The sequence below is a fragment of the Zymoseptoria tritici genome, chromosome 2 (assembly GCF_000219625.1).
Source record: "Zymoseptoria tritici IPO323 chromosome 2, whole genome shotgun sequence".
Lineage (NCBI taxonomy): Eukaryota > Fungi > Ascomycota > Dothideomycetes > Mycosphaerellales > Mycosphaerellaceae > Zymoseptoria > Zymoseptoria tritici.
In genome coordinates this window covers 264,708-284,516 of record NC_018217.1, presented here as the reverse complement: position 1 = coordinate 284,516, position 19,809 = coordinate 264,708, and the positions used below count along the sequence as shown (strand labels likewise).

The 19,809-nt window shown below is 55.4% G+C and overlaps 4 protein-coding genes across 4 annotated transcripts; 1 reads left to right on the top strand and 3 right to left on the bottom strand.

Annotated features, from left to right (window-relative positions):
• Positions 1 to 333: 333 nt before the first annotated feature.
• NRPS4 (uncharacterized protein) lies at positions 334 to 5,231 on the bottom strand (the record flags this gene model as incomplete). The annotated part of the gene is made up of 4 exons (XM_003854672.1): positions 334 to 2,509; positions 2,560 to 2,639; positions 2,706 to 4,869; positions 5,011 to 5,231. Coding segments are annotated over 4 exons (4,641 nt in total), but the record flags the coding sequence as incomplete, so codon positions are not given.
• Positions 3,017 to 14,204, top strand: PKS6 (putative polyketide synthase; the record flags this gene model as incomplete). The annotated part of the gene is made up of 15 exons (XM_003855753.1): positions 3,017 to 3,026; positions 5,139 to 5,141; positions 5,794 to 5,942; positions 6,001 to 6,087; positions 6,154 to 6,211; positions 6,273 to 6,547; positions 6,671 to 6,729; positions 6,780 to 7,308; positions 7,391 to 7,950; positions 8,042 to 9,868; positions 9,953 to 11,046; positions 11,099 to 12,400; positions 12,460 to 12,950; positions 13,005 to 13,307; positions 13,368 to 14,204. 15 exons carry the CDS (start codon positions 3,017 to 3,019, stop codon positions 14,202 to 14,204), a joined length of 7,584 nt encoding a protein of 2,527 aa, XP_003855801.1.
• Positions 14,205 to 14,341: 137 nt separating this feature from the next.
• On the bottom strand, positions 14,342 to 15,861 carry GliJ (dipeptidase; the record flags this gene model as incomplete). Its single annotated transcript, XM_003854671.1, has 6 exons — positions 14,342 to 14,849; positions 14,910 to 14,999; positions 15,053 to 15,129; positions 15,189 to 15,473; positions 15,561 to 15,724; positions 15,792 to 15,861. The coding sequence occupies 6 exons, from the start codon at positions 15,859 to 15,861 to the stop codon at positions 14,342 to 14,344; spliced, it is 1,194 nt and encodes a 397-aa protein (XP_003854719.1).
• A 2,080-nt stretch (positions 15,862 to 17,941) lies between these two features.
• On the bottom strand, positions 17,942 to 19,327 carry ACCS1 (aminocyclopropane-1-carboxylate synthase-like protein; the record flags this gene model as incomplete). Its single annotated transcript, XM_003854670.1, has 4 exons — positions 17,942 to 18,433; positions 18,497 to 18,915; positions 18,970 to 19,174; positions 19,226 to 19,327. 4 exons carry the CDS (start codon positions 19,325 to 19,327, stop codon positions 17,942 to 17,944), a joined length of 1,218 nt encoding a protein of 405 aa, XP_003854718.1.
• Positions 19,328 to 19,809: the final 482 nt, after the last annotated feature.

Sequence of the window (19,809 nt, the reverse complement as noted above, 5' to 3'; positions counted from 1 at the left end):
CCACCTACAATAACCTCTCTCATCTCTCTTTCTGCTTGTTCAGCCGAGGTCGACCGACAACTTGCTCCGCCACCGAGTGCCAGACATGGGAAACGCCCAGCTTCCGCTTCCGCTTGTCTTCTTGTGGACGACTCCCAGCGCCGCGGCGCTCACAAAAAGCGATGTAAGATGGGCTCAAGACCCTTCTAGGCATGAACTGTCGCTGTCTGCTCGGCCTCGACAGAGAGAAAGAATGTTCGGACAAGGCAATGTGGCACCAGAGGTGCCCAAGGTCTCAGGCGTCCAAGCCCGCAGCCCCTCGTGCCTCAGCTGCTCGAAAGAGGCGCTCGGCGAAGTCGCAATGACATCCAGCGCATGGAGAAAGAGCCGTTGGATATGCGATGGTGTTGGACTGGGATAGCAAGCTTCGTCGTACTCGAGCCGCACCAACAGTCCATCGTCTACGACAATCAGTTCGATCATCAGCTTGAACTTGGAACCGTTCGAGCTCCACAAGAACTGGGGACTCATCCCGATGCCAGCCATCTTGCCGTATACGCTTTCTGCGCCTGTCCTCCAGTCGTGGAATGAGACCACGCAGTCGAAGAGTGCGTGGTCATGGCCGAGATTCGTAGAGCATATCCCTAGATTGCGCAAGAGTTGCTCCCAAGGCATGGCATTGGTCACGGCCCCCCACAGCGCTGACTGCACTTTTCCCAGCAGAGGGCTTTGAGAGTCGACAGAGGACACATGGTGTCCGGAAGGAAAGGCTAGGCGGAGAGGCACTGGCTCCAGAAAGACCCCCGCTGCCACCCTCCCGTCCTCTGGTGAGCGACGGTTTGCAAAGGGAACGCCTATGACGACGTCGAAACTGTCACAGTTTTCATCCAGCACTGCCAATGCTACAGTAGCGGCGGCCAGCGCCAATTGCTGCCCGCTCACACCATACGCTTTCATGACTTCCTCCACCCGATCGCTCGTCGATTTCGTTGCTTGTAGCATGGTCGCTGATCCCTGGTAGGAAGTTCGATTCTGGAGACCCGTTGCAGCCCCTGCCAGTGGAGGCTGGATTTGTGGAACACCTCGCAGGGCATCGTTCCAAAACGCCACCATGGACGCCGACACATTGGGATGCCACGAAGTTGCCGACAAGTAGCTGGTGATGCTAGCATTGCTGACGGAGTCTTGCAATGTGCCCATTGCATCATACGCTCTCATGACGTCGCCGATGAGGAGAGTGAATGTGGTGTAGTCACAGGAGATGTGATGACACACTACCACCATGCCTTTTCTCGAAATGACCACGCGTATTGGACTATCCCGCTCCAGGTCAAAAGGAGTGTTCATCAGTCTTTCGGCCTCCAGTGGTTCGTCCAGGATGTCAGCAACCTGTTGAGGTCGCGAACCCAATATTCTTCGTGGGTTGCCGTTGGCATCGGGCACGTATCTGCATCGGAACATCTCGTGATGCTGCAGTACTGCATTCCAAGCACTTACGAGTCGATCTCGATCCACGGACACTAGATCGAAATCGCAGGCGAAGCCCAGGTTGAACGTCGCAGAGGTCGGGTCGATCTGATACCGTTGCCAATGATATTCTTCTGCACTGGACAATTGACTCTTGTCCAGTCTAGGTGACGGCTGCAACTCTCCCGACTTGTTATCAATCTCTCGGGCCATCTGCGAGAGGTCTAGCTCTGCCAGGGCGCGCCAACTAAGCTGCACGCCGAATTCCTCGTTGATGGCGGAGAGTATGCGCAACTGCAGTGCAGAGTCTCCTCCCAGGTCCAAGATCCTGGAACGCGGAGTTACCGTTACGCTCAATCGCCCTCTGTCTCCAATCATTTTCCGCCAGAGTCTCGCCAACCTCTGGTCTGTGGATGACGTCTGAAGGTCGAGGGTTTCTGCGAGCGCTTCTTCTCGGTCCGCGGTCCGGGTCCGCGCAATGGCCTTGTAGTCCACCTTCCCGGCAGCTGTAGTGGGGAGGCGTTCGACGACGACGATGTGTCGTGGTACGGCATATGGCGGCAAGCAATGCTGGAGACGCTGTCGCACCTGGTGTGCTGACATGGCTGTGGTCTGCACCATACACACCAACTCCTCCACGTCGTCGCACAGAGTGATTGCTACCGTGGCGTTTCCGAGGCAACACACCAGGATGCGCGCCTCCAGATCGTCCAAGTCAAGTCGGAAGCCGCGCAATTTGATCTGTCGATCCCTGCGACCGCAGTAAACGAGGTCTCCGTTCTCGTCCCAGTAGCCTCGATCTCCTGTTCGATACATTTGCTCCCCCAACGACACACACACGCTGTCATCCAGGAAGCGCTCGCTGCTGAGCTCCTTCTGATTCAGGTACCCCCGAGCGACCTGTACGCCCGCGAGCCAGACCTCTCCGATCATACCCATGGGGGCCAAGCGCAGACGATGATCCAGAATATACACACGTGTGGAAGGATTCGGTTTGCCGATGGTTACGGGCTTGCCGACATCGAGACGGGCAATTGTTGCTCCACAGGTTGCTTCTGTTGGCCTAAAATCATTAGACAAGCATCCGACCGGACACGCACGGCCACGACTCACCCGTACATATTGATGACCTGCTTCTCCGCAGCCCATGCGTCGCACACTCGCTGTGGTACCGGTTCGCCAACCAGGTAGAGCTTCACGTTGGAGGTCAGCAACAGCCATTAAAATCGCCGATGTGAACCATGTTCAAAAGACTGTACCTTCTGCAATCGGGGAAAGTCGGCTGGCTGCAACTGTGACGCAACCGACGGCGTAAGAATCGCCACGTCGACGAGTTTCAAATGCCCCAGGCGGTCACCCGATGCCGGTAGCACAAGCGTTGCCCCGTAGCTCAGGGCGGAGAAAACCTCGTGGATGCTGCCGTCGAAGGCGGGAGACATAGTTTGTGCAATGTGAACGCCGGGGTTGGCGTATAATCGAACTTCCTCCTCGCGCTGGAACGCCATAAGGGCTCCATGAGTACAGACAACCCCCTTTGGTCTGCCAGTGGAGCCAGAAGTGAAACAGACATATGCGCTGTCGTGTGTTCGCGCTCGGTCACGCCTTGCGACGTCTTGCTTCCCGAGAGTCCCGAATCCCGGCATCATGTCTTCAATACTTAGGACGAATGCGCCCGGAGGATGTTGACCATTCGTTGCATCCCGCGAGGAAGTGGTCCGCAGATGGACCCTCGCTCCAGAGTCAGAAAAGAGAGTGTTTCTCGCCTCAGGCGGGAGCGATGGAGCAATAGGACAATACACACCGCCAGCTCGTAAGATGGCATAAATGGCTACAATCCAATTAATGGAGGTGTCAGCGTCGGCTGTAATTATCTCGCCGCTCTGGACACCCATCTGGCCAAGTCTTCGGGCAACGTTCGACGACCAGGCGTCAAGTTCAGAGTAACTGACCTGGCGTTTGCCTTTGACTAGAGCAATCGCATCGAAATGCCGATCGGCAGTCTGCTCAAAGAGTGTCACGAGGTCGTCGCCTGCACCGTACGAGCTCCAGGTCGTTCTTGGCGATTCGCAGTTTCCCAAGGTCCTCAGGTGGGCTATGGAACCTGTAGATTCGCTCGAGTTTGCGACAAGCATGACGGAGCTGTGTTTGTCGCTTACCAGCTCCACCAAGACCCGTTGATAGTGGTCCCAAAGTCGTTTCATGTCTGTTGCACGATATCGCTCAACGAAGTACTGCATCTGCAGTTGTCCATTGGGACCAACAATGACGTGAAGTGGTATGTCCGTTGTCTGGTCAGTGGTTCGCACATCAAAGAGGCTGTCGATGTCGTTGTCCTCTTGCAAAGAGTGCACATCGATTTGCTCAGAGAACAGACATTCAAACGATCGACAGAAGCCATGCTCTGATGTTGTCCAAGAAAACTCGTTGAGTAGCCGCAAACGACGGTGAATCTGCCGCACAAATGTTTCTATGGTCGAGGTCCAAGGAATGACCATATGGAACGGCAATGTGTCGAACATGGGGCCCACGACGTCCAGGGCGCCCTGGATGGGCAGTCCACGCGCCGAGACCACCGTTCCGAAGTTGATCGCATCCGAATCGCTGTACACGGAGATGATGATGGCCCAGGCGGCATAAAAAATGGCCAAGGGAGTTGCGCCATATCTCTGGGATGTCAATCGAATCCGGCTCTGTAGCGGATCGGAAAGCGTGGTATACAGTTGCTCTGTGTGTTGGTAGCTTGATCCCTCCGTGAAAGCGCTGGCGGGAGGAAGCGGGAGCAAGATTGAGCCTCTGGATAGATTGAGCTCTTCTGAACACATGGACCAGAAGTTTTCGCCTGCTGATCGATGCCGCTGGCGATAGCTTTCCAGATCGGCCATTGCTGTGCTCCATGCATGGACTGGTCCGCATACTGCTTTTCCACAGCGCACACCCTGCACACGTTGCAGGAGCAGATGCGCCGACCATCCATCGATCAAGGCATGGTGAATAGTCCATATCACCACTGCGCCGTTTCTCATCGACTCGGCTTGATCCTTGAGCTCGATGACGGTGAACCGAATGTCAAGATCCACATCATCGACGTCGATATCCCGCCAACGAGGCCACGATGGTAGCGCTGTACGCCAGTCGGAGAGCGCTTGCTGATGTGTATCGGCATCATCGGTCTCAAATCGCCGCCAGCAGACGGCCAAGCAAAGCGGACGGCCACCCCGAGGGTTACGATAAGCTGTGTTGAACGTGGGTTCATTCTTGAGAACCGCTTCCCAGGCACTTTGAACTGACTCTAACTCCTCGCTGCGTGCGGTCATTACATGGTGAATTAGGCCGCTACCAGGTCGTCGAATCGTGCCTTGGATCAGACGAAGTTGAAGGTCGTTGAATTCGGCGGCGTCCTGCTCAGCGTCCAAGTCGTGGGTTCTGGCGAGCAGGGTCCTCTCATATGATACCAATCGAAGTCGTGGGCGTCCTGCTGTCTTTGGAACGAAGCCGTTCGGTGGGGACAACGCATCTTCGCTCTGCTGGCTCGTAGGTCCCTTCTCGTCACGTGGGGCTGCCGACACCATTGTCGATCTCGGTGCCGATGCTGTACACGCGACGTCGCCGTGACGCATCTTGTCTGGGGTGACCGGGTCGGAAGTGGAAACTTTGGCTCTGTTGATGACCTCGCTCAGACTTGCTTCTGATAGCAAGTGAGTGAAGTCGAGCTCGACTCCTCGCCGTCGACAGGCAGTTTGAAGCTGGAGAGCCGCAAGCGATGTTCCACCACATGTTGCGAAGCTTTGACGGTCGACTCGGGTATCTTCTAGAAGCTCGGGAAGGAGAGAGCGCAACTCTTCGTAGAAGACTGTCCTAGCTTGGACGTTGGCCATGGTCGAAACCTTGCTGTAAATCCTGGTCTCGGTGGAGTGTGGCATGACACAACTTGGCTCGAATCTCGCGGACAAACCATGCTCAATATCCCATCCGGCCAGAGGAGAGATATTTTACCGTGATGGACGAGTTACCACACAATGTTGTTGACGGACCGCTTCTCGGGGAGCTTATGGTGGCTTGTGTTTTGCACATGCGGCCCGTACTTTAGGTACTGTGTGTTTTGGATGCGAGATATCCCGGTGTGCCACAGCCATGCCCCGGTCCGCTTAAGATCATCACGGTCCGATTTGGCATCTTCAACAATCACACGGATGTAAGAACCGAGACAGGTGAAACGTACAAGGAGCTCGGAGAATTGGCTCAACTGTTCACGCGCACCAACTCGTTGTCCCTCTGAACCGCAAGAACACACAACCAGGTCCTTGAGTTCAGTCACAAACATGGAAGAAGACAAAATTGCCATTGTAGGCATGGCCTGCCGGTTTGCCGCTGGCGCTACAAGCCCTTCGAAGCTGTGGGAGATGCTGGGAGCTGCGAGAACAGGATGGGGCATCGTGCCCGACTCACGCTTCAATGCAGCAGCTTTCCACCATCCGCACGGCGAGAAGACCAGCACCGTGAGTTCTTTGCCCTCTGCCGTCGTGATTCACGATCTAGTGCTGACTTGAAAATGAGGCCAACGTGACCAGCGGTCATTTTCTCGAGCAGGACATTGCGCATTTCGATCACAACTTCTTCGGCCTGTCCGCAGAAGTTGCCAAGGTGAGAGTGGACTTCAGGATCGCTAGCCGACATCTAATTGCCGGCGAGTGTTGACAACTGCGACAGAGTATGGACCCTCAACAGCGCATGACGCTGGAAGTGGTGTACGAGGCTTTGGAGAATGGTCTGTAAAGCCAAAATTGGTTCGGATTGCGATGGGGTCTGGACTGCTAATCGACTTCAAGCTGGTATTACCCTCGCGCAAATTGCCGGCTCCAACACGTCCGTGTTTGCTGGAATCATGCAGAGAGACTATTCCGACGGCCTCCTACGCGACCCCGACCGCCTGCCGCAGATGTACATGACGACCAACGCAGCCGCGATGGCGTCGAACCGTGTCTCGCACTTCTACGACCTCCGGGGCCCCAGTATGACCATCGACACTGCTTGCTCGACTACTCTGACTGCCGTGCATCTGGCTTGCAAGAGTCTCCAGAGCGGAGAATCCGTTACTTCAATTGTACGAACATGGAGCTCAAAGAGGCCTACGTGGGAGCCCGAGTTTTCTCGGGTGATGCGAGGTCTTTGCCTTGGAATCCAGATCGTTCCAGATATGCTGACAACTCTACCCGTTGATGTTTAGGTGACTGGGGCCAATCTGATGTTGAACCCAGACTTTTTCGTTACCATGTCGAGCCTAGGGTACGGCTTTCTTCTGCGAGAACACATTCATGTCCTGACTTCTGCAACAGCTTTCTATCACCGGATGGAAAGTCCTATGCTTTCGACAAGCGTGCCAACGGCTATGGCCGTGGTGAAGGAATTGCATCCATCGTTCTAAAGCGTCTCGGAGATGCCATCGAGGCGAATGACCACATCCACGCTGTCATATGTACGACTGGTCTTAATCAGGACGGCAAGACAGCTACTATCACCCGACCGAGTTGTGACGCGCAGCAAGCGTTGATCGCGAAATGTTATAAGCAAGCTGGCCTCGACATGAAGGACACGGGTTATGTCGAGGCTCACGGCACAGGCACGAAGACTGGAGATCCCATCGAGTTGGAGGCTATTGCAAGGACAATCGGCGTTGCCAGAGCTTCCAACTCGCTGCCATTGTGGCTGGGCTCCGTCAAAACGAATGTCGGTCACTGCGAGGCTGCCAGTGGACTGGCCAGCATCATCAAGACCGCACTGTGTCTGAAGCGAGGAGTCATCCCTCCTAATGCAGACTTTGGTGAAATGAGTGAAGCGTGCCGTCAAGTAGCTGGGCACATTACGGTAAGCGTATTCCAACCTGAACACGTGCGCTATTGTGAGGCACAAGAGCATCGCTTTGGAGTCCGTCGTTGACTTTGAACAGATTCCTAGAAAATGTACAACGTGGCCCGAACAGGACCGAATTCGTCGGGCATCAGTCAATAATTTTGGTTTTGGAGGTGCAAATGCCCATGTAATCATGGAACAAGCCCCTGAGTATGCTGGCCAGAAAGGTGAAACGCACTCGAGGTCCGGGACACGACCGAGATTGTTCGCTCTGAGCAGCCACAATGAGGAGGCGTTGAGCCGTACAGCGTCCCAACTGCGCCTCTACCTTACCCAGCTTCAAGGGAAGGACAATCAATGCTCCGAGGCGATCTTAGATGACCTGGCGTACACCCTGCACCGACGGCGCTCGAGATTCTCCTGTATTGATGCTGTCAGTGCGAGTAGTATCACTGAACTCGATCAGCACCTTGAGCGAATCGAACGTTCGTGTATCTGTCCGAGACGGAACGGAGCCCTGCGTATCGGATTCGTATTCAATGGACAAGGAGCGCAATGGCAGGGTATGGGCAAGGAGTTGATTGCCACCTACCCGGCTTTTCGCGCGAGTATCCAAGCCATGGATGGGTATATGCGAGAGATGGGAGCACAATGGTCGTTAGAAGGCGAGTTGCACGATTGACACTTGCTGCGAGATGATCCGCTGATATATTGTTACAGAGGAGCTGATGCGGGAAGCCACATCAAGCTATCTGAACGATGTCGCGTACAGTCTGCCGCTCTCTACCGCCATTCAGGTGGCGCTCACGGACCTGTTGCGCTCGTGGAATGTGTTTCCAGCCGTGGTGACAGGACACTCGAGCGGAGAGGTGGCCGCTGCGTATGCTGCTCATGCCATCGATGCCCGGTCCGCAATTGCCATGATGTTCATTCGTGGAAGTCTAGCGGCCGAGGACGATGCGGGCCAACGGCGAGGAGCCATGCTCGCTGTAGGGCTGTCTCAGAGTGACGTCCTCCCGTATGTCGCTGCCGTGAATGGAAAGGAATGTGGACGCGTGTGGGTCGCATGCGTCAACAGTCCCAAAAGTGTGACCGCATCAGGAGATATCGGTGGTATCGCGTTCCTGGAACAACTCCTCAATGCAGACGGGGCTTTCTGTCGTCGACTCAAGGTCACCGCAGCCTTCCACACCGAGTATATGGCTCCAATCTCGTCCAGATTCATGGAGAGAGTGCGACCGTGGCTTGCAGCAGCGGCCGCGTGCACAAACGGAATGGAGCCAGCGGTGGGAAGAGAACCTGTAGCTTTCTGCTCCTCCGTAACTGGAACTTACCTCACGGACCTTAGAGAGCTCGCCACTCCGGAGTACTGGAATACCAACATGCTTTCCCAGGTACAGTTTGATCGTGCTCTTAGCAAAATGTGCATTGTCAATGGACGTCGACTGAACATCGACATGATTGTGGAGGTTGGACCACACAGCGCACTCAAAGGCCCAATCATGGATATACTGAAGGAAGCGAATGTACCAGGGGACTTGGGCGATATTGGCTACGGCAGCTGTCTGGTCCGCAAGCGAGATGCGGTACTGAGTATTCATGGGCTTGTCGGCGAGCTTGTCCGGAGAGGGCACGGTACGATCAACCTTGATCTCGTCAATTTTCCCACTTCTTTGCGGCAACCAGGTTTCCTGCTCGACCTTCCCTCTTACCCTTGGTCACACGAAGTGTCTTTCTGGATCGAAGAGCAGCGCAATAAGTCCTACCGGCACCGAACGGCAGCGTCGTGCGACCTTCTCGGCGTGCGTGAGTCCATCGCTGAGCCGATGGCCATGAGTTGGAGCAACTTCCTCAAGATTTCGGATGTGCCGTGGCTGAGGCACCATGTGGTCGGAGGAAAGATCGTCTTCCCGGCGGCTGGATACCTTTGCATGGCCATTGACGCCATCGGTCAGATGCAAACGCAACAAGACGGCGAGACGAATGGACTCGAATACCACTTGCGCAACATTGCCTTTCCGCACGCACTGGTCCTACCCGAAGACGAAGGTGCGGGCTGCCAGCTGCATTTCCATTTGCAAGCCTGTCCGGATTGGGATCTGCAATCTCATGGCTGGTTCCAGTTTCATATCTATTCACGGGAACCGAAGTCCAGTGGCCGTGATGTCTGGCGTCTCCACTGCAGCGGGCAAACGAAGATGCAGGTCAGCGATGGAATCGTTCGGTCAGGGGAACAGATTGCAGCTGGCATCGCATCCACGGCAGCCAGTCACTCGTCTCTAGCTCTTTCTGATACCAAAGCTATGGATCCGCAAGATCTGTGGGCCACGCTACGTCGTGTTGGGATCGAATATGGAGCGGCATTCCGAAACTTTCGCCGGATTATTTACGGCGACTCCAACTCCTCAACAGTCGCGTGCGTCGAACTGCACGTTGCCGACACAGCATCGACAATGCCGCGCGGACACGAGTCCGCGTACGCAATGCATCCTACCACAATCGACGCTGTCTTGCAAGCTGCTTACCCGTCTTACTACAATTCGCCGCTGGCGACTCAAGAACAGGCGTATCTTCCGTACTCGATCGCCGACATTTGCCTGCGACGAAACACACAAGCAGATGTGGAACACGCACTTTGGGCAGAAGCCTCCCGCATCAGCCCCAAACGAAATGGATTTTCCGTGGACATGACGGTTCATAATGCCAACCCGAATGATAAAGGCTACGATCAGCTGCCCGTGCTGGAAGTGACAGGTCTTGAATTTCATGGTGCGCCGGTGGCGGACTCGAGACCACTCGGTCTAGAGTCCAGAGCAGAGGATCACGATCGTTTCGCTAGGACTTTCTGGACACCGGATGTTCGCTTCGGCGTCCCCGAGCACATGCTGCGTGAACTGAGGCACCGTCAAGACTCATACGAGGAGAGCCTAGCAAATGACCTACACTCTGCTGCGTTGCACTACATGTCAAATGCCCTAGAGACGATCCCGTCAGCTGTGTTAGGTGAGATCCCGGGGCACTTCGTAAAATATCATCAATGGATGAAGGCGCAGATCGAGAAAGAGTCCGCCACTCCACTCAGCCCTGACGACTTGGCCGACTTTTACCAGCGAGTCGGCTCGTCCGGCGTCAACGGAGAGCTGATGACACGAGTGGGCCCGAAGATTTCTGCCATCATACAAGGTCACGAGTCCGCTTTGGATCTGATGATGCAGGATCGGCTGTTGTATCGCTACTACGAGAACGCACCGCAATGGAGGCGCTCCGAGACACAGCTAGCATCGCTGCTACACATGCTGACCAAGGTGAACCCAAAGTGTAGCATCCTAGAGATTGGTGCCGGGACAGGCGGCGCTACCAAGGCTATAATGCAGGCTTCACCATCGCGCAACAAATGGACGTCCATCGAAAAAGACGATGGCCACGATGCATTGGATTTCAGCACATATCACTTCACCGACATATCACCCGCTTTTTTCGACTCTGCCCGCCAGCAATTCAGTCCGTGGGCAGAGCGTATGCTCTTCAAGCAACTTGATATCAGCTCCGATCCTCTGGAGCAGGGATTCGAGCCGAACACGTACGACGTCGTCGTTGCGTGTCAGGTTCTTCATGCCACCTCTAACATTCGACAGGCGATGCTGAATGTCCATCGCCTGTTAAAGCCTGATGGCAAGTTGCTGCTGATGGAAACCACTCGAGACAGCATCGACATATTTCTCGCTTTTGGCCTTCTCCCAGGCTGGTGGCTCAGTAGGTCCCACTCTGGGCTATCAAGTTTCGAACAGTACTAATAGCTCGATAGGTACAGAGCCAGAACGAGCGTCTTCGCCTTCCCTGAGCCTCGAATCATGGGATTTGGTGCTCCGCGAGACTGGATTCTCCGGCGTTGATTGCCACCTTCGGGATCATGAGGATGAAGAGAGGTCACACTTTAGTGTGCTAATGTCGACTGCGCGGCGACCGAACTCAAAACTCGGCATTGAACTCAACGGCACTTGTCGAAGCCCATTGCATGTTGTCGCACGAGACTTCACCTGCTTCCCGCTCGGATGGTTACAAAAGCTAGATGACACATTGACCACCACTTTGGGCGTTCAGCCAATGTTCTGTTCATTGGATCGCTGTTCTTCTCTGACTGGGATGGGCTGTTCCGTGATCTACATCGAAGAGCCAGGGAGCAACGCCCTTTCTCGTCCTACAGATGCGGACTACAACGCGCTGAAATCTTTGCTAACATCATGCCAGTCCGTTTTCTGGATCACACGAGGTGCGGTTATGGATGTCGTCGACCCGTGGTCTTCGTTAATACATGGACTGCTGCGCTCGCTTCGGTGCGAATATCCTAGCAGCAACTATGTCACCCTCGATCTAGATCCTCGGCGACCGTTCTGGACTTTCGATTCTGCAAAGGCGATAGCACAAGTCTATGCGTCAACGATGCAGGACCCTGATAGCTCAGCGCGCGACTTTGAGTTCTGCGAGAGGCATGGTGTCATCCACGTACCGCGTCTCCGACGTGTATCGAGTCTGCCAAGCGAAGATGACTCGACGCGGTTGGAATTGCGGGCCTTCACAGATGCCGAAAAGCCAATTCAACTCGAGATCAGGGTACCAGGGTTGCTCGACACACTCGAATTTCTGCCGGCTGAGAGTCGAGAACACACGCTGCTTCCTCCTGATATGGTCGAGATCGCACCCAGGGCTTTCGGGCTGAACTTTCGGCACATTATGCTTGCAATGGGCGAGCTGCCTTGCGATCAACTACCCGCACTAGAATGCTCAGGGGTGATAACCCGCCTTGGGGCCCATGCGGCTGTCAATGGTCTACGCGTTGGCGACCGTGTCTGCGCCTTCTCTACAGACAGCTGGCGCACAAGCTTGTGGACTCCTTGGACCAGCGTTGCCAAGATCCCCGACCAAATGAGCTGGGTACAGGCTGCAAGTATCCCTGTGGCGTTCTCAACAGCATATGTTTCCTTGGTGAGGGCTGCGCGCGTCCAGCGTGGGGAGACAGTGCTGGTTCATGCGGCAGCAGGCGGGCTTGGACAGGCCGCCGTATCGCTATGTCAACACTTGGGGGCTGAGGTTTATGCAACCGTCGGCAGTAAGTTCCAGTCACCACCCCAACTCCCACTTTTCGTCGGCTAAGATACCTCCCTGCAGGCGAAAGAAAGCGGAAAGCTTTGATAGACCGCTTCGGTATCCGACCGGAACGGATCTTTAGTAGCCGTTCCCAAGGTTTCGTCGACGGGCTGATGCAAGCCACCAAAGGACGAGGTGTCGACGTGGTGATCAATTCCTTGTCTGGTCCACTACTCCAAAGCGGGCTAAATTGTCTTGCCAGATTTGGTCGATTTGTTGAACTCGGCCGCCGCGACATTGAGAATCATCATCGCATTGACTTTGCAGCATTTGGACGAAGCATCTCCGTCTTGGCGGTGGATCTGCTTGTGTTGGTGGAGCATCAGTCACGAGAAATGCACAAAGTTCTCGAAACTTGTGTACGACTAGTGGGCCATGGAACCCTCCCGGGCATTGAGCCCATTGTTGGCGTTCCGTTGGCAGGCGTTGAACAAGGCTTTCGTCAACTTCAGACTGGCCAACACATAGGGAAGGTCGTCGTCAACACCGAGGACGGAAATGGTACCGTTGCGGTAAGCATCAGTGGTAATATCCCGGGTGATAGGCTCTGACGATTTGACTTATAGGTCCGCCATGCCTCACCACGCGTGGAACTGTTACCGGATGCCTCGTACCTAGTGGTCGGTGGCGGAGGTGGCATCGGCAAGAAGACTTGCGAATGGCTTGCCAAACGGGGCGCAAGGTCCTTGATTGTACTTTCGCGAAACACTCCGGAGGGAACTGGGTCTTGGGATTCCATCCCGAAGGAATGCCATATCCGAGACGTTGCCTGCGATGTTTCCGACAGAAGCAAGCTGGAAGCTGCCTTGGCAACTTGCGACGATATGCCCCCGATCCGAGGTGTGATACACGCCGGGATGGTTCTTCACGTAAGAGAACTTCCGAGCAGATGCCGCTTATGAATCAAGTTACTAACAAAACGGAACCAGAACTCGGCCTTTGAAAACATGACGAGGGCACAATACATGGCTGCCATCTACCCCAAGGTGATGGGCAGTTGGAATTTGCATCAAGTATTTCCCGCCGTCGATTTCTTCGTCATGTGCTCGTCAGTGTTGGGGATCACCGGAGCGCCGGGTCAGGTAAACTACACGGCTGGCTGTTCTTTCCAAGATGCTCTCGCTCGGTTACGAACGTCTCGAGGTATGAGCGCAGTATCTCTCAATCTCGGCATGGTCGAATCAGTCGGATATGTGGCGGAGAACAATCTCTTCGACCTGCTGAAGGAGCGAGGGCTCGAACCAATACCGATCGAGACTGTCCTCAGGCTCATGGAGCTGGCCATTTCGCAGCAACCCAAACCCTTCGACCACATTGTTTGTGGAATCAATGCAGATCCGGGCACACATTGGGCCAGAGACTTTCTACTCTGCGACGAGCGGTTCTCCACCCTGCAGGATCAGGCCATGTCGTCTTCATCGGCACCAGAATCAGGATTTCTGCAGCAACCAGCGAATTTCGGGCGCAAGACGGACAGATTGTCATCGAGACTCCGGTCCAGCGTGGCTGTGGACGATGCATCGAAACTGATCGTCGATGAGCTCAACCTCAAGCTTCAGACGATGTTTGGCGCAACTCACATCGATACCTCGAAAGACTTTTCCGAGTGCGGAGTCGACTCGCTCGTAGCGATTGAGCTGCGCAATTGGCTCAGGACCCAGACCGGACTTGACATTTCCGTCACGGGCATGATGCAGGCGTGTTCAATCGATGACTTTGCTCACGAGGTGGCGGAGCGAATGAGCTGCTCTTCTTCTGATGATTGAAGTGTTTTGAACAGGCAAGAGGCGACGCCGTCACGAAATCTTGCACAGATACAGCTTGTATTCCTTCTAACATGAAGCCGCTACGAACCAGATAGTGCTTGAAAGTATTCAAGGTGGAACTGAGTCCGCTCATCAAATTAGACTGTCTGGGAAGTGTCAGAAGTAACGAGGCCTCGTTCTGCTCCCTTTGCCAACAGCATCTCGCGTTGCGCCTCCGTCCACACCGGCAAGACGGTATCCTGCAGCACCGAAGCACCATCGTTTCGCTGCCTAGTAGCATGATCCTCCACGTCCTTCAGTACGCGCAACAGGTTGCCTCCCATGACCATCTGCATCTGGTCCCGACTGATGTCACGTCGGAGCATTTCCGCGATCAGACACGGGAATGCCGTGACGTCGTCGAGTCCCGTGGGACCTTCGAGCATACCATCGAAGTCCGATCCCACACCAACATGTTCCCATCCGGTGCAGCGGGCGGCGTACTCGATGTGATCTACAACCGTCGAGCACGATGCGGTTTGAGATGAAAGCTCGTCGATGCCGGAAAGCTCTCGCAAGAAGGTGATCATGATGAGCCCATTGTTCTTCTTGAGCAGAGCGAGAACGTCGTCACTGACGTTACGAGGGTGGGCGCGGAGGGCGTAGCTGACGCAGCACATGGTGAGCGGCTGGCATGATCGTCTAAACCGTGGCGAGAGGGCTTACCAGGACGAATGCGAGAAGATCACAGGGCTTTGTGACAATGCCAGAACCTGTCGTTGGCAGTCGTCGCTTGTGTGAGAGAGGTCAATCATCCTGCGAAAGTGATGAGCATGGAGCGGACGCAATTGGTGAACTTGCTTCCATACATTCCAATGCGATTCATCTCTCGGATGGCCTGCGATCCGCGCGGAGATAGGCCGCCGTGCCGCGCCCGTTGGGCCGTCTGCCACTCGAGTCAACACGTTCCTATCTCGGCTTCGGGGCAGCATCCAAATCACGAACGGCAGAGTCTGCAAACTCATTATTGGTATCATGACATAGGGTTGCATACCGCACCCCCAGGCGGTGGAGTTGGCGGAGCGCAGCCATGCTTCCACCGATCTGATGCAGGCCCTCGATCCCCACGAGGCAGGCGATCTTGCCCGTGCCGAAGATGCGTGTGATCGATTTGGCGCTGTAGGCGAACTCGAAGGTGTCTGGAGCCGAGTCGATTACTTGAGCGATCAAGTCGATTTGCTGAACGGTGTGCAGAAAGGCGCGGAGGTGCGGCTCATGTTCTTCGGGAGGCTTGTGGGACAGTTTAGTAGAATTTCAAGGACAGCACATCTCAAGGTCATGCATCCCGAGGATAGCAGTCCGATTCGTGAGGCTTACCGCCGGCACGAAAGCGCTCCAGAACTGACCACCGAGGCCGCTCTTCTTGACACGCTCGACATCTGTTTGGCCGATGGGAATTGAACGATAGCGTCCCTGTTCCTGAATCTGCGGGGTACCAGCGAACCAGCCTCGGAGGATGTATGCAAAGTCATTGTGGCCGTCTGGAGAGAGACATCAGCGTGTCGTCAGCGGCTCATCGTGATCCGTTGAGCTTGGCGAGCCTCATACCTATCAGGGGCGCCTCACGGAGGAGTTGTCGAGCTTGTTGCAAAACATCCTGCTCTTCGACGGGCTCCATGTCATTTGTTCGTCTTGGTCTCGACCTCCTGAGTCGATGAGATCGCGAATCACGAGGCGGTCGCGGGCCAGCGGCTGTTTTGACCAGGAATCCCCGCCTGATGAACACATACTCAGGCCGCTCGGACGAGACGGGAGTGACCACGCGAGGCCTCGTACGAGACGCCGCCGCCGCCAGACCATGATGGCTCCGCTTCGTACCTTACTGCGGTTCTACCTTGGTCACGGCATGTGAGCGTGCTCCCTCTCGGACACCGACGTGAGCCACCTTGATGGTCCTGGAGTCCCGTCCTGCAATCGGGCGATAAGATTTGGCCTGGGCCCCCACGTGGTGAAACCGGGAAAGTTTATGTTGACCCACGTGGTAGACTGGTAGTTCTAGATGTTACCTAAAACCACGTGGCGATCCCATGGGATGGTCCTAGTTCTTCGTCGCTTGTGACCTCAGCCCAGTCACGCTCGTCATCAGAAGCACAGCCCGACCGACTCAGCGGGTGTGGGTTCATGGGCACTTGCGCAATACCAGTGCAGGCAACGGACTCGTGCGCGCGCTTGCCTGTTGGACCAGAGCCCTCGGACTGGCCCATTGCATCTCCGCCGCAAGGCGCAAAGGGATGTTTCCTCCTCATTGGTATAGCCCTGCATTCAGATGCTGCCATCAAGGTCGTTGCTCGAGACAACATTGGCCCGGGATCACTCCACGGGCCGTGTCTGGACATGTATGGGCGAGCGGCATCCTTGGTGTTGCTCGCTTCCCGCGAAATGATCCTTCTGGTGTCACCGAGGTTCGCTTTTCTGCACGCCACTACGATGCCAATGTCACCAAGACCACCATCGGCGCGTCTTCGGAGTGCGTGCACGCACTGCCATGTCGGTAAAGTGAGTGGCGAAGAGTGAGAGACGTCGGAATCACGATGTTGACGTTGTCACCCAGGTCAAGTGTTCGGGAGAGCGATCGGGCTGCTCTCGTTGCCTTCAGCTCAACCTGCGGTGCCACTATGAGTACTCCATGGTGGGCAAGTGCTCCACCGTTCGTCGTCGAGGGCGAGCGATGGGCGCACCAGAAGGATCACGGCCGAAATCTGCCGGAAACCCCGCCTCCGAGCACACGAGTCCACGTCGCAGCGGTTCGGCTGCACATGTGGGATTTGAACCTACAGCCGACTGGGCTGACGGTCTGCTCAGTGAGGATCTCTTCATGGATTTCCCGCAATATGGGAACCATCTGCCCGGTGTGGATGGTCTCGTGGATGCCGTGTCTGGCAATGTGCTCGATCAAACATTTGCCCCGTTTCCGCAGCCCGTTGGCCAGGTATCTGCGCCACAGACTTCGCCCGGCTGGACAACAGAGGACTTCCAACCTTCGTCGTCGGCTAACAGTCACATCGACCACGCCACGGGCCTGGTGTTCGACAAGTGTTCAGGCAGCATTGCAACACTGTTCCAGCTGATGGAGACTCCGGCTACTGGTGCAGATGTTCTGCTAGGTACTCTCAAGACTCAAGTGGGACAGCTGGCCACTGCCACCGAGTCTCGATCCTTCGGACGCTGCAAAGCTTGCCAGATGCTGGTCGTCGTGGCCCTGCAACTGATGTCTGAAATCTACGGCTCTGTCCTCGGAATGAGCGGATGTGGGGAGAACATTCGACAGCAGCCCTCTCCAGAATCGACCACGTTGGACACGGAAACCCGGCCGTCCCACCCCAGAATGAAATTCGGATCCTTCTTGATCGACGAGTCGACTGCCGCGGTCCTGTGGCGCCAAGTTGTGCGGAGTGAACTCGAGAAGGCTCTGGCACTCGTCCGCACACTCAACCGACAGCTGGAAGACTGCTGGCCGGATCGCTGTCAAACTCTCCAGCCGTTGTTGGAAGACCTAAAGAATCGAATGTCGGCGTTCATTGGGTGTATCCCTTGACGATGATGACGCCGCTTATCCGACCTTTGGGACGTTGTGGGGTGCAAGGGCTCATTGGATTTGCTGTTGTAAATACTGAAAGGCTTCAACTACTGCTGAGAGGCATCGAGGCTCGAGTATTCTGGTAACGGAGGCGCAGTATGGAGAAAGAGTTGATATATTGCTACACGTTTGGCTTTTTGTGACCATTTTTCCCTCGAGCACGTTGCGAAACAGGAGTCCGTGCCAGCTTCAGCGCACTTGCTATGCGTCGAAGGGCCTCGCGGAGAGTGTCCGGTTCAACCGCAAAGCATATCCGTGCCCACCCAAAACTTCTCCAGTGAAAATGCTGGCCAGGCGCGACGAGAACCCCGACCTCGCTCAAAGCCTCACACATCGCGCACTCGTCTTCGGCGGTCTGGGCGAGAGGCGCAAGTCGCGCCAGGACAAACAGTCCGTACGCGGCCGGTACGAAATCGACTTCGTGCGACGTGCACCATTTGTCCACAATTCTGTATGCCTTTCCGAGGAACTCTTGATTTCTTTGGATGAGATGTGGTAAGCTTGAGTGGTTCAGTAAGCCCGTCGTGACAAGGCTGGAGAGAGCGCAAATCTGGGGCGTTGCTCGGAAGCCAAGATTTTTCTGCAGGCGTGGGTCTCGAGTGATGGCACAGCCCTGGGCGACGGTCAGTATCGTCACGGAATCTGCAGTCGGAGCAAAATGGAGCAGCGGTCTTACAATGCGGATGCCGCTACTGCCAAAGTCTTTGCTGGTCCCCCAAACCGTGACGACACGTTTGGCGTCCACCCCTAGGGCATTCAGGTCGAGCGATACAGCAGACCGGAAGCTCGTGCCTTTGGTTCTGGTTGGCGCACATCTACTGAGGGCATAGACTTCATCCACGATTAGAAGCATGCTGTGTCTTTGGCATAGAATCGCCAAGTCTTCCAAAACAGTCCGATCATAAACGCGTCCAGTCGGGTTGTGAGGGTTCGTTACGACGATTGCGCGCGGTTTCTTCGTGCTCGATAGCTGGCGTATGGTCTCCTCTAGCGAGGCGACAATCTCGGGGCCCATGTCATTGGCGGGCGAATCTTTGGGTGCGGGATTGACAATCACCACTCTGGGCGTCAAAGGAAAGTGGACGTCAAAGCCATCTGTCAATTTCACACTTCAGAAGAATCTCCGAATGTTCTGCGAGGTATACTTACTCCAGTAAGAGCCGGGGATGAGGACAGTGTCCCCGGGACTGCACGTACAGCTCAGAATGGTTGCCAAGCAGTTTGTCGCTCCCGGAGTGACAGCAATGTGCTCATCTTTGATGGGCTCAATTGGACAAAGCCAGCGGTTGAAGAACCCGGCCAGCGCTGATCGAAGGGATCGGCTTCCACCGAGACCGTCAGGGTACGTGAGAGACTGCTGTTGTCAATTCGCTGACACAGCCAGCGTCGTTTGAGTTTTACGTACGTCGACTCGGAGCTCCCGTCGGATGCTGGTCTTGTATATTGCCAGGAGTTCCTTTCGAACGACTTGGTTCTCTGCCCTTGCGAGGTTGATCACGGATTTCATTGTGCAACAACTGCCTTGCAGGTGTGCTTGTGGTTCATCAGCCGAAGTCCGATTGCCCTGGGCAAGTTGTTGTTCGGCAATTGCAAGATGGAAGTTGAGTTACATTAGAACGAGACTGCGGTACGGTCGGGTCAGGGATTGACCGTGGCGACATCTTCGACTGTGCCTCGCTCGCAAGCACTGCTGCTACATCATCCACAAGCGGGCCGAGCGTAGGCATAAGGGGCCAAAGTAGTCTACAATCTCACACTACCTCGGGTGGCCGAAACAGCCGATACGGCCCTGCTACAACGTCAAGTCCCTCTGCTGCTCCCCGGATGCCGTGAAGATGCCGCCGAGCGCCGAACGGCCGCCGTAGCATCCAATCGGTGCCGAGATCCTCAACACAGCATCTCGCGGTGCCTGGGCGTTCTCAGGAGCCATGAGATTGCTTGTCCCGAGAACGCGAAAGCGTATCTTACAAAGTGGGCGTGTTTTGCCAA